The sequence below is a fragment of the Chinchilla lanigera genome, unplaced genomic scaffold, assembly GCF_000276665.1.
Source record: "Chinchilla lanigera isolate Chin_1 unplaced genomic scaffold, ChiLan1.0 scaffold00032, whole genome shotgun sequence".
Classification (NCBI taxonomy): domain Eukaryota; kingdom Metazoa; phylum Chordata; class Mammalia; order Rodentia; family Chinchillidae; genus Chinchilla; species Chinchilla lanigera.
The window spans coordinates 398,610-413,045 of record NW_004955433.1 but is presented as its reverse complement, the minus strand read 5'-3'; the positions used below and the strand labels follow the sequence as shown (position 1 = coordinate 413,045).

Here is a 14,436-nt window from a genome sequence, read left to right as displayed (position 1 = left end):
GAAAATAAATACATGAAAAAATGTTCAACGTCATTAGTCATTCAAGAAATGCAAATTAAAACAGCACTGAGATTCCACCTCATCCAAGAAAGAATGACTACCATGAACAAATCAACCTATCACAAACGTTGGATGGGCTGTGGGGAAAAAGTAACTCTTCTCCACTATTGGTGGGAGTTTAGACTGGTGCAACCATTGTGGAAATCAGTCTGACAATTCCTCAGTAAACTAGGATTAGAGGTTCCATTCAATGTCCTGGGAATTTTCCCAAAAGAACTGGAAACATCATACCACAATGATATATGTGCACCCATATTTATAGCAGCACAATTTTTGATACCTACATCTTGGAAATAACCAAAATGTCCATCAAGTGAGGAATGGATAAAAAAGATGTGATATTTTTGTACAATGGAGTATTACTCAGGTATAAAGAAAGATAAACTAGAGGCTTTTATAGGTAAATGGATGCAACTAGAGACCATACTCACTAGTGAAATAAATCAGATTCACATGTGCAAACATTGTATTTCCTCTTTAGTATAAGAACCTGAAAGACTAAATAAAATCTGAAAGGTACTATAGGTATTGTGAAAGGGAAAATAAACTGCTCAAATAGGAAGGAGCAACTGGGATGAAGGAGGGGAGAGGATAAAGAAAGAAGGATGAAGGAAATATATATACTGTGTATATATAGATACACAGTATAGCTAGGATAATTGTACTACTAATATCTGTTGATTTATTGAAAGGAACTGTTAACGTGTAATTGTTTGATCAATCTTGCATGCCTATATCTGGTTATATGTGAAACCATTTTAAGATGACATTGTGTAGTATAACAACCATTGTTACTATCGTATTACCCTATTTGAAATTCTGTATCATTTTTATTGCTCTCTATGCTGTTTTGTTTGTGTATTTGTTTTCATTATTTTGGTTTTTAAAAAAAATGAATACCAAAATTTATATGTTTATATAAAGGTAACTGGGATAGGTATATTGCTGATGTCTGTATTTTACTGAGAGGAACAGTCAATGTTTAAAATATTCTTTTTTCTTTTTTTCTCTTTTTACTGAAATATTTATGTGTATTAACAAATGAATAAATATCGGTAAGAGGAAAGCAGAACATGGTAAAATTTATTTCTTTTTATTTTAAAGATAGTAGTAAATGAGAAACAAACAAACAAACAAAAAAATAGAACAGTGGCAGCATACCAGTATCACAAACATAAACAAATCAAAGCAAGAACATTCAAAGTGATCCAGGGTCTCAAGACAAAATAATACAAATCAACAGTGATTGTTACATTACATATCGCTATCCTCAACTACATTGCTCATATTACCAGATGTAAGAATGAAGGATTGCTCAAACCATTAAGGAGAATAAGAAAATAATTCTTCAATAAAACATTAGAGATAATACAGAGTTGACCAATTTTGCACGCTTGAATTTTTTAATCAGAATGACTGATCTGAAAAGAATATACAATATAAGAAGCATTGTTGAACCTTACCATCTTGTATGGTGAAACTCTGCATCGTTTCCAATTTTTTTTGGTTTTTTTTGGATTTTTCTCCGGTACCAGGAACCGAACTCACGATCTTGCGCTTGCCAAGCAGGCGCTTTTGCCGCTGAGCTAAATCCCCAGCCCCTCCAATTTTTTTTTTTAATTACTCGTTACTGTCTTTGATTGTTTGATCAATCTTACATTCTTATGTCTAGTGGACTGAGCAACTTCGTTGAAGATAACGGTATGTAATGTAGCAACCATTCTTAATTCCTATCATTATGTTTTGAGGTCATGTATTTTTTTTTTTTGCTGTTTTTGTGTTGTTTTGATTTTGTCTTCATTGTTGTTTTATCAGTTTTTAAATTTTAAAATAAAAAAAAAAATGAGGACCCTGGCTCCCTTTCAGTTGCTGGTGAAACTCCTAAACCTCTGAGGTTGACACAGTGTATCACCCAGTGTGCAAAGTTGAAAGAGCTGCGAGTTTAGGTCATATTCAGCAAGTGCCAGTGGCGCAGAGGAAGCAGTGGTAAAGGGGCTGAAGAGTGTCCGGTCGGTTTGAGGGCTTGAACTAGATTGAGTGCTGGGATCATCACCAAGCTGCAGTTGGAGGGTGAAGATGAAAAGAATGTGACCAAGTTAAACCCTAGGTGTGTGGGGGACTGGAAAAAGCCACTTCACAGTAAAGAGGAGAATGGTTTTCTCTCTTTGTTTTTCACAGATGGAAGAGCTTTGCCCCTATTTTCATGCCAAGGACAGGAATCACCACCGAGGGAAGCAAGGAAGAGAGTAGTGGAAGAGTTGAGATTTATGAGAGAAAGATGTCAGGAAGGAAGGATTAGGATTTGGTGGCTGACAGGACTGTGTTGGTTAGAAGTGTAATTACTAAAAGAAGCAGCTTTTTAAAAAATACATGAGAGTAGTAGAAGTAAAAACAGATTAGTGATCTGAAGCTGCGTTTGAGGTTTTGGAGAATAGTGATGTCACCTTCCTCATAACCAGAAGTGAGGCAAGAAGAGCCCTGCTCTTCACAGGGAGCCAGCATCAGAGCACAAGCACTGCCTCTGAGGAGAGTGGTGACACAGACTGTGCACAGGGAGGGTTCTGAGGACACTGAAGGTAACAGCAGGAGGCGCTCTGCAGTGACAGAGGTTCCCAGTGAGAGCCTCCTGCAGCTGATACCTAGCAGTGCTGGCATCTGAGAGCGTGGAGAGTGGGAGGGGGCGTGGAGGGTGTGGGAAGCTGTCATGGCACATAGAAACCTATAGGGAAAGAGTCTCCTCTGCTATTTTGTGCCATACTAAATCATCAGGGATGTGTACTCTGTGTTTGTCTCCTATAGACACGAGTATACGAGTGGATACTACAGAGTGTCATCTTATTTCCTGGGAAAACTGTTGTGTGATTTGGTACCCAGGAGGTTGTTGCAAAGTTTCATCTTTACTTTCATACTATACATCATAATAGGTAAGTAGCGAGACAGAGAGACTTGGTTGTGAGGTGAAGACAATTTCCTTGTGTCAATACATTTATGATTTTTCAAACTGCTGACCAAGTCACAAGCCAGGGAAGCCTGTAATCCCAAGCATGCACACTCCAAACTACCTATTCAATGTCGATGTTATTCCCCAGACTTTCTCCAACTGAAATTTTGAAATTTTTTGTAGAGTTATTAAGACAAACATTTACTGTGACTCATACTGAAATATGGAAAAATTTGTAAGATTTTTTTGAGTCTATCTTGCAAAAATTATGATATTAATTACATAACTATTTTTTATATGTCTAAGTAGAAATAAAATTTAGATACTTAATAACTTTAATATCTCTGTATCTGTAAAAGTCTATTATCTATCTATCCAATTACATATACACAATGATAAACATTCATACACATATATAAATGCAGAGAGAGATATCAAGATTTCAGTATACACAAGTATTTGCTTCCTCTCCCATTGTCCAATGAGAGAAAGAAGATGACTTTGGGATTTATGGAATTAATGGAAATATTTGTTTCATAGATGTAGAAAGATTCATTTGTGCAGTATATTCAGAGTTCACCATTGACTCAGTACACACACACACACACACACACACACATACACACACGAAATACATATTTTTATAACACAAAGGGTGTAAACACTAGTAGAGCTTATCTTTCATTATATTAATAAGAAGTATGTCATGAAAAATGAGGCATATCATACAGACTCCTATATTACTGATTGGTATTATTGCACCTCATTTCCAGTCTTTAGACTGCTTAACATATAGCAATAAGTAATTACTCTTTACAAAGTAATTTGTGAAACTTAAACTCCCCATTCTCCATTTAAGAGTTGTGTGGTACTTGATCATACTTTCTTGGAGATATTGAAACTACATTGAAGTCATGAAATTCTGATCATTGTTTCTACACTCATGCTGTAATAGCAAACAATAAGTAGTGTGGCAATGTCTGCTTAAGTGAATGTGTCATTGATACATTTCCTATGAGAGAAGACAACAAAATTTTCATCTGTTATGATGTCTCTAACTTTCTGCCTCAGGAATCAGCAATTGTTCATAATTATATGTACTCAATCATAGGTGCTATGTGAAAAAGTGCCTTTGGAGTAAGTGTGGGATAAAACTCTGTGCTAAGTTTCTACATTTATATGCAGACAACAGTAAAATTGGTGAGCTAGGATATCTGGTTAGATATCTGGTTAGAACCTCTGGTTAGGTTCCTTTTTTCATTCTGATATTAGTTTCTCAGAATATTGTGATGCTATTTGCACAATGAGCAATCACAAAAATACAACAATATAGGCTGATGGACTAATCCCTTCTTTTCGTTCCAAGGACTGAAACCAGCAGTGGAAGCTTTCTTCATTATGATGCTTACCATTTGGATGGTGGTTTGTTCAGCTGATTCTGTGGCACTGGTCTTAGCAGTAGGCCATAGTGTAATGCTGCCCATAATATCATTTCTCATGACCAGCTATTTTCGGTTTATGTTGGTGAGTAGAAACTGTGCATGTCTGAGAGTGAAACTTTCCATTGTTCCATCCTACATATTCAGTCATTATGTAAGTCTTGCTTTGAGGATTCGGTACTTGGGATTCTGACACTTTCAGGAAATCATAAATTTTACTAAAGTTTATAATGGCATTTAACAGTCCTCCTCAACACTCATATATAACTTTTTTTGGTCTTTATTTCAATGTCATTACTGTAACTTGGTTAACATGCTTTTACTGATTAGCTTTTTGTTGTTGTTGTTCTTGAGACAGGGTCTTGCAGTGTAGTTAAGGCTGGCCTTGGACTCACTATGTAGCCCAGGCTGGCTACAAACTTGCAGCATTTCTCCTGCCTCAGCCTTCCCAGTTCTGAGATTGCAGGTGTGCACCATCATGCCTAGCTGATTAGCTTTTTAAAGGATAGTTCTTCTGACATATTATGAAACCTTAATAAATGAGAAACTCAAGAAACAATTATGGTTGACAGTCTCCTTCATAAAACAGAAAGATTATCTGCTTTTCTTTCATTTTAGTATTAGAGAAAGTCTAGTACTTAACCACAAGTGAAGTGATTTTTGTTGGATTTATTCCTGTCAGGGTGAAGTTAAGTTCCATGATGAGTTAACAGTGTGCATTGTGGGGAGTCTATCAGAGTGCTTCTTGTATTTTGAAAAAGAATATTTTAAAATTTCAGGAGAGTTACAATTTTATTGCCCAGGGATACTCTCTCCAAGTACATTCTAGGCATGGGCCTTGGTAGGTAAAGAACAAGCTCTTAGTCCTTACCATGGACTTGTAGACCCTCAGTGCCACTTCATGGAGGAGAGAAGGCAACTTAGACAGTGGCAACAACAATCACACATGGGAACTGTTAGGTCCACAAGATGACCAGCAATCTGGGTCCCAGTACACTATCAGCGACACAGTACATCTTTTTGGGTCACTAGAGAGGGCACTATTCAGTGAAGAATCTCCATCTTGTACCTTGGCAATCCAAAAAAATGCTCACTTTGAGTCCATCAGTATTAGGAGTATCCAGAAAAGGATGAGTTGAAATTTTCTGAGAAGATATGTCTGTAATCTGGGGCACATCAGAAAGAGATAACCACTTACAACCCTCCCAGTACAGGAGAATAGATACATTTTCACAGTGAAGTCCAAACTTCAACATAGGGACAAACTAATATGAGAAAACAAGTCACCAAGATGCCTGCACAAATATACAACTCTGCCAAAGCTAACCTCACAGATGAGGAAGTAGATGAAATTCCAGGCAAATAATTTTAAAAATTGACAATTCTAATGGCCAGTAAGATTAATAAAAAGACAGATAATCAAATGAATAAATTAATAACTAAATTGGACAATGAGATCTAAGTAGATATAAAATGCAATTAAATTAATTAAAGATGATAATGCAGGGTCTTAATGACTATTTCGGTAAATAGAGAATTTTTGGAGAAGAACTAAGTAGAAACTCTGAAATTGAAAACATCAGTAAATTAAATAAAAATGTCCACTGAAAGTTGAGGCAGTGAACATGCTCAATTAGAAGATAGAATATTTGGATGCAAAAATAGAGTAGATGTGCTAGAATACACAGTAAGAATGGAAAAATAGAGGAATGAACAACGCTGATACAATTATGTGAGAATTCCTGCATAAATCTAAAGGAATGAATTTAAAGTCTATTGGACTAGAGCAGGGTGATGAAATAAAGGACAATGAAATAAAAATAACTATTGGATGAAATTACAGCAAAAAAAAATTCTAAAATTTGGAAATGAGACAAAGACCTAGGTAAAGGAGGAATTTAGAAGCACAAATGAGGTTCAGAAATGGACCTCACCTTAGCACACCACAGTCAAAATGCCAGAGGTTCATAACAAAGAAACAATGTTAAAATTTGTTAGGAGAAGTACCAAGTCACTTGTAAGGTCAAATCTATGAGAACAACAGCATATTTCTCATAAGAGAATGTAAGAGCTAGGAGAAATTTGAAGGAAATTCTTTAAGACCTGAAAGAAACTAATTGCTAACTCGTATTATTGTATCCTGAAAAGGAACCTTCAAAATCAAAAGAAAAATAAAGACCTTCAATGATAAATATAAACTAGACTAATTCATATCTGTCAAACTAGCATTGCTGGAAATACTGATACATTCACTACTGAATTCTACAAGAAATTTGGAGAAGATTTAATGACAATATTCCTCAAACTCTTTAATGAAATTGAAAGGGAAGCAATACTCCCTAACACATTGCTGAAGGCAAGTATTACCTTGATACCAAAACCAGAGAAAATCCAACCAAAAAAGAGAACTATAGGCCAATCTCCCTAATGATTCAAAAATACTCAATAAAATACTAGCAAACAGAACATACTATGTCATCAAGAAGATTATGCACCATGACCAAGTGGGATTCATCCCAGAAATGTAGGAGTGATTCAGCATATGCAAACCAATAAATGTAATACACCATATCAACAGAGCCAAAGACAAATATCACATTATCATCTCATTAGATGCAGAAAAAGCTTTTGACAAAGTTCAACACTCATTCATGATAAAAACTCTACAGAAAATTGGAATAGATGGACTTTACCTCAATCTGTTAAAAGCCACCTAGGACAAACCAACAGCCAGCATCATACTAAATGGACAAAAACTGAAATCTTTCACTCTAAAGTCAGATACAAGAAAAGGATGTCCACTGTCACCACTCCTGTTCAACATAGTCCTGGAAACACTAACCAGAGCAATTAGAAAAGAGAGAAAAATAAAAAAAAAAAAAAAGGATAAGAAAAAAGTTAAATTATCATTATTTGCAGATGACATGCTATTCTACATCAAAGACCCCCAAAACTCCACCAAAACACTTGTAGATTTAATAAATTTAATAGTGTCTCTGGATAAAATTCAGCACTCAAAAATCAGTAGCATTTCTGAATACAAACAACAAATTCCCTGAAAAAGAAGTTAGGGAAATCACACCCATCACAATAGCATCCAAAAAAATGAAATATCTAGAAATCAATCTAAGAAAGGAAGTAAAGGTCAATGTATTGAGAATTTCAGTACTCTGGAAGAGGATATCTAAAGGCTATCAGAAAATGGAAAGATAGGGGCTGGGGATTTAGCTCAGCGGCAAAAGCGCCTGCCTGGCAAGCGCAAGGTTGTGAGTTCAGTTCCTGGTACCAGAGAAAAACCAAAAAAAAAAAAAAAAAGAAAATGGAAAGATACCCCTTGCTCATGGATAGGAAGAATCAACACAGTGAAAATGGCCATACTCTCAAAATTGCTATACAGATTTAATGCAATCCTGATCAAAATACCATTGGTCTATAGATATAGAGAAATACCATCCCACATAGATATAGAGAAAACATTCCTAAAATTCATGTGGAACTGGAAGAGGCCTGGAATAACAAAGACAATCCTAGGCAACAAATGCAAGGCAGAGACATCACTATACCTGACTTGAAATTATACCACAAAGCTACTGCTATAAACTCAGCATGGTACTGGCAAAAAACAGAGCTGAGGATCAGTGGAACAGATTAGAAGAAGGAGACACAACTACAAACACACTCAGCCAACCTTATCTTTGACAAAGGGCCAAACATATTCACTGGATGAAAGAGAGCCTCTTTAAAAAATGGTGCTGGAAGAATTTGCTCTCTATATGCCAAAGATGAAAACTAGACTTATATCTACCACCATGCACTAAACTAAAGTAAAAATGGATCAAAGATCTAAATATTAAAACAGAAACACTGAATCTACTGGGAGAGAAAGTAGGTAGAAATCTTGAAGGCATAGGGGTAGGCAGAGAGTTCATAAACAAAACCCAGACTGCATGGGAAATACTTTAAAGTATCAACAGCTGGGATCTTGTCTTATTAGAAAATTTTTCACATCAAAAGAAATCCCAAAAAAGTGAAAAGATAACCCATAGAGTGGGAAAATATTTTAGTCAATTGTTCTTCAGACAAAGGATTTCTACCTAGAACATATAAATAATTGAAAAGAATCAGATCCCCCAAACTCAAAGATCCAGTCCAAAAATGGGCATCTGAGATGAATAAAGCCTTCTCAGATGAAGAAATACAAGCAGCAAGTAAATATATGAAAAAATGTTCAACATCAGTAGTCATTTGAGAAATGCAAATTAAAACAACACTAAGATTCCATCTCACCCCAGAAAGAATGACTATCATGAAGAAATCAACCAATAACAAATGCTGGATGAACTGTGGGGAAAAATGAAACTTCTTCACTGTTGGTGGGAGTGTAGACTGGTACAACCACTGTGGAAATCAGTGTGAAGATTCCTCAGAAAATGAGGGCTACAGGTCCTATTCTATCCACCTATTCCCCTGCTGGGTATTTTCCAAGAAGAATTAAAAACATGAAACCACAGTGATATATGTGCACCCATGTTTATAGTAGCACAATTTGTAATAGCTAAATCTTGGAAACAGTCCAAATGCCCATCAATACAATGGAGTACTACTCAGCCATAAAGAAAGATAAACTCCTCCGTCATGTATTATTAACAGGGACTAATACAAGACAAGTTTAAAATAGTGAAACATTCATAAGTTCACAGTCTTCAGTCATCTTATTTCTTGGTTTGTGGTAATCTTGTATGTCAACATATCTGCTTATCTATTTTAGAAATATTAATGTAGTTCTAATCTTACATATACTGAAATTTGGCTCTCACATAAGTGAGTTATGAGAATAGTGGAACATTTTCTCTTACCATATCAATTAAAGAGAAATGCCTTGCCTTTTAAAACACAGATCATTTTATGCTACAGTAGGAGCATATGTTTTTAAATGATACATAACTACCATATGTCAGTGGTGAGCAACCTATAGCATTCACTCCACAGTTGTCTGTTATTATTGAAAGTTCTAAATGGTTTGTCATCACTGCCATAAGCTTGTGACAGAAATTTTTTCTCACACGTTTGAATTTGGTAACTACCAATATAGATATCATTGAAAAATTACTATGTTTTGTGATCCACTAAAGAAAATATATCTCAATTAATAAAAATGTTTTACTGAGTTATTTGATGCTGATAGATATTGTTAGATAGTGATGTCTATATGCAGCTATAACACCAGTCATAACATGATATTTATGTAGAGATACTCTGCTATATACTAAACATTTGGTTTTAAGTGAAGTTTAGATATAAACACACTTACCAGCAACATTGAAATTTTTTGCACATCCCAGTAGATTTTGTTCCACTTAGAATAAGTTTCATAGGAACCTCATTGTGCCACATGTTCATTCTGCGCCGTCCTTCCTGGCACTGCCATTGTGATACTGCTTTTGTGTCAGTTTAAATGGATATATTGACCATATTATCTGCTGTATTTCATCACATTATGGTGCTCATCAGTTCTTGACTTGGCATTATTGTAAACCTGCTTCTGACCCCAAGTAATTGAAATGAAGTGATACTTTTGTAAATAACACATTATTTTTGTAAGGAAGTAGAGTGGGACATGTGATGGTGAGGATTGTTCTGATTTGTTTCAGAATTGCCGAGATTTTTAGGGGAACAGATGGGTGTAGTTTCTTTATAATACTCAATAGAGTTGGCCCATCATGTTCATCAGTTCCACATCCAAAGATTCAACTAATCTTGCCTCAAAAATATATAAAACAAAAATTGTGTCTGTAGTGAATAAATAATATTCTTTTCTTGTCATTATTCTCTAAATAATACTACATAAGCAGTTTTCATAGTATTAGCTTGAAGATTGTAGGATTCTTGAAAAAGAAGTTTTCTAGAATTCCTCCTGCAATCCCTGGACCTGTTGTGATTCATGGTTTTTTCTTTTTTGTAGGGATTTTGGTACATGACATTTCTTTTCAGAATCATTGGGTCTCGGCTCTTATGGCTTCAGTACATCAATGTTCCATACTATGGCCTGATGGTAATTGTGGTTTGTCTATCTTTGTGACTGGGTTCCCAGGCTGGAAAGAACCAGAATAAATCCTGGATGTCTCCTTTTCCTGGCTATTGCTCTAAAGAGCAGTTGATAAGAAATCCATTTTAGCAGTGGTTAGCACTTACTCAGGGAGTGGCCTGGGGTTTTCTCCAGTCTCCACATTGCAGGAGGTTAAGTGTGGGGTAAATCTCACACTAAAGAACAATCAATTAATGAAAATATACTATTGTGTGCAGTTCAATAAGGAAATAAATGAGATTATAGGAGACTGGAATGCATAGTTTGCATCTCAAATAAGAACAAAAATGAAGACCATGCAATACTTACAGCCATGTTTGCTTTAGCAGGCTAATCATCCTGAAAGAAAACTTTCTTTTTAAATTTTGGTGTAATATAAGTAGATACTAATAAAGAAGATGTAAAAATGCACTCTTCTTCTATAGAAAAAAGAAAAAGAAAATAGAGAATAACAACAGTTAATATACTGGGTAACATAATCTTAAAAGAATAGCTAAAATGTTACTCAGAGTACAAGTCATTGAAAAAATTACTCCTCTACAAAGAAGAAATAAACAGAAAAAAGCACAAAATATTCTCTTCAATAAGCTAAGGGAAACTACTATTAATATGTGTGTTTCTAGCTCCAGTAATTGCAGCTAGTTTTGATAAAATCAATCAAGAATGAAAGACTGTGGCTGTACATCAACACTATTCATTGAGCACCACTGTTATTACAGTGACTTTAGTGCTTGTGGGTGACAGTGTGGTGGGGTAAAGGAGGACAGAGCGGCAGTCTGAGGGAATCTACTCAGTGGTCTTCATGGCCAACTGAAAGCAACACCTCAACCCCTAGGCCTGTTCATGGCCAGGAAAATAAGTCTAGTTGCTTTGTTGTGACAGGGACTATGAGTGTGAAACTTGGTGTGTTTTCAGAAAAAAAAAATACAGGGATAGAATTGCACTAAATTTCTTAGAAAAATTTTAAAATTTAAAAATATTTACCTTGATTTAATTTGCATTGTATTTTAGGCTTTGCAGCACAATGAATTTTGGGGTCAAAACTTCTGTCCAAGACTCAATGAAACTGGAAGCAGTGACTGTCCCAACTACGTAATGTAAGTGCTCAGTGCTCAGTGTCATGATGGGCCGACTCCGTCTGTAGTGCCACGGAGAAAGGCCCTTGGGCTTACAGCTGGTGTAAGTCCTTTCAGTGAACACATCAGTCTGCACCTGACTTACCTCATTTGTGAGTCATTCTACACTCATGTACGTGAACATGCTGCACAACGCTTCTTCTGCACTTCTGCAGTTCTTCTGCAGTAAATACTATATTTAACGTGGAGAAATACTTGTGTTACACTTTTGAAGCTATTTTGGTGTTTTGATGGTTGGCTTAAGTTCCTTGCCTTTTAAGCTTGAAATTACCTACTTTGATAGTGAATCAAGGATTTACAGTCTCTGCTATCTGTGAGCTCCATCTATGGACAATAGTAGGAGCTAAAAGGGGAGGAACAGCAAGATTCTGGCAATTTTCTTTCCCTCAGGCATTGGAAGATATCAAGAAATGAAAATCTGCACAGTTGAATGTGTCTGTGTTTATAAATTTCTATAACATGCATCCTCTAAAGAAAGGGACACATATCTCAATGCATTTCTGCACAGTGCCTTCAAAACACGAATACAGTTTAGAAAGTTAAAATATATTGTTTTAAAATTGTAATGATACTTTCCTTTCCCATGTTTGTGGTTAATGTTTGATTCTCATACATTAGTTTATGTGAGAGGACAGAATATTTCTTTTTGTTCCGTGGCATCTTCTGATGCTTGAAACAAAGAGCATTGTCAGCATTGTGACTGTGCAATGTTCTCTCCTTTTGTGCTGTTGCTGCAGCTCCTATCATTGTTTACAGGTTGGGCTCAGGTAGTGGTGTATATTTTTGCTTAACTATCAAAACAGCCCGTTTACACTCAAATGTACTCAAAAGAGGTCATTTTATATTTCATGTAGTGTATAAATTATTATTAGAATTGAGAGAAATTTGTGTTTTGAATTATTGGCTGTAAAAGCTAGTATGAACAGTGGTTCTCTTTATCCCACCCACTTCCTTCGCTTTGATCCAGGTGTGGCAAATTTATAATAAAAATTTACTGCCAGTCTGCTGATCAGGAAGAAGTGAACAGGAAAAGTGGAGCAGTGAAGGAGGATTTGCCATAGGCTTTGAGTGAAAAGGGGCTGCAGATGATTTTAGTACTGTCAAGTCCAAGAGATGCACAAGAACAGGAGCAGGCAATAATTTTGGCTACCATAGGCATTTTGAGCACAGGGACTTTTTCATCTGTAGCAAGACAAGTCCATCCTGCTCTGCTTCAGCTACCTAAGATTTGAATCTGATACCTGGGCCTGCTGGTGATGTTTTGTAGCTGAGTATCTTTCAGTCTTGGTGCAAGAACTGAAAGAATGTGATCTGACCAAAGCCCTTGCCTTACTTTTAGGATTTATAGCCTGGGTTCTGGATGGCTTTCTTATAGATCAGCAGAGAGTGGGATTTGTTTCTTAGCAAGGCCTGTGAGTGCCACAGGATAAGCCCTTGGTATTTCTCATCAAAAGAAAATCAAAATATTCACTAAGATTTCCTTTGAAGAGAACAGCAAGCATTACAGATTTGGAAACAAATGAATTAGAGGAGATTGGAAAAACAGTTTCACTCTGGCCCATTCCTTCTTTAAGTGTGTATTATAGCTCCTTTCTGGACTGTTTGGGATTAACTGTCCAGATAGTATCTAGCTGATGGTAAGCACTCTTCAATGACTATCAACTACTATAAGTTGAAGTGATAAGTATTTGTTTAACTTATAGGATATTTGTTTAACTTATAGAATATTTGTTTAACTTATAGGATTATTTATCAAAGGAATACTGATGATACAGAGTAAGATTTAACATATGCTAAAATAATGAAGTTATATCACTTTTGTCTTGAATTTCAGATGTACTGGTGAAGAATTCCTAACAAGTCTGGGTGTTGATCTCTCACCTTGGGGCTTATGGAAGAATCATGTGGCTTTGGCTGTTGTAATAATTGTCTTCTTCATAGTTGCCTTCTTAAAATTATTGTTTAAAAAACATTTTTAAATTCCCCTTAAATTTACTGCAAATTACCTTCTCATTAGAAAGAAACATCATGATGTATTCTGTGTCCAAATATTTCATTCTGTTGTCTATTCTTTGCCATCACACTGTTTTCCAGCAACAATTATTTTTAATGGAACTATTCACCAAAATCAAGCAAACTGAATTATGTGAATTTTGCAAAGACCTCAAACTAAAAATTAAAGCAGTTATAAATCTTTATTAAATTACGTTGTTAGACAATACTCACAAAGAACTAATCTAATGTATTGAACTAAAAAACTAAAATGGAATTGTAGAATGCCTTGACAAACTACTATCTTTGGTATTAGCTTCCATACCTTTCAAATGAATGGGTGGACTATCAAAACTGATAGTCCATGATCTGCGGTCTGGTGTTCTTTTATAAATTACAAAATATTCATGCTGTATTAGAAGAATGAAATCTAACATATGTTGGAAAACCAAACCAGTGTTACTCTAGCATTAAGAAAACTTGGTGTTACAAAAATATATTAGATACCATTGTTAAGGTTGGTAGCACTTATTCCTCTCCAGAGAATTGTAGTATATCACTTTTTTAGGAGATCTTTTGTTCTTGTACCATTTGTGGGACATTCTGGCTCTCTTTTCTGCCCTCTGGGACAGTCCAGTACTTTTCAATTTTTGAATCAGAGTTTTCTGGGGAACTTTTGCTAAGACACATATTTGAATCCTGCCTCATCCTATTGCAGTATCTGCAAAGCTGCCTCCTTGAAGAGTTGACCACTGCTAGACTCAGCATTCCCAAGATCCTTGC

At 35.7% G+C, this 14,436-nt stretch overlaps 1 protein-coding gene across 1 annotated transcript in view; it reads left to right on the top strand.

Annotated features, from left to right (window-relative positions):
• The window catches only part of LOC102007264 (ATP-binding cassette sub-family G member 2-like), an 86,874-nt gene extending 73,010 nt beyond the window's left edge, over positions 1 to 13,864 (top strand). Inside the window, exons 12-16 of the mRNA XM_005388159.1 lie at positions 2,860 to 2,984; positions 4,368 to 4,525; positions 10,403 to 10,492; positions 11,537 to 11,622; positions 13,496 to 13,864. Of these exons, the coding sequence (XP_005388216.1) occupies positions 2,860 to 2,984; positions 4,368 to 4,525; positions 10,403 to 10,492; positions 11,537 to 11,622; positions 13,496 to 13,640 (604 nt within the window). The 3' untranslated portion in view covers positions 13,641 to 13,864. The remainder of the gene's footprint in view (positions 1 to 2,859; positions 2,985 to 4,367; positions 4,526 to 10,402; positions 10,493 to 11,536; positions 11,623 to 13,495) is intronic.
• The last annotated feature ends 572 nt before the right edge of the window (positions 13,865 to 14,436 follow it).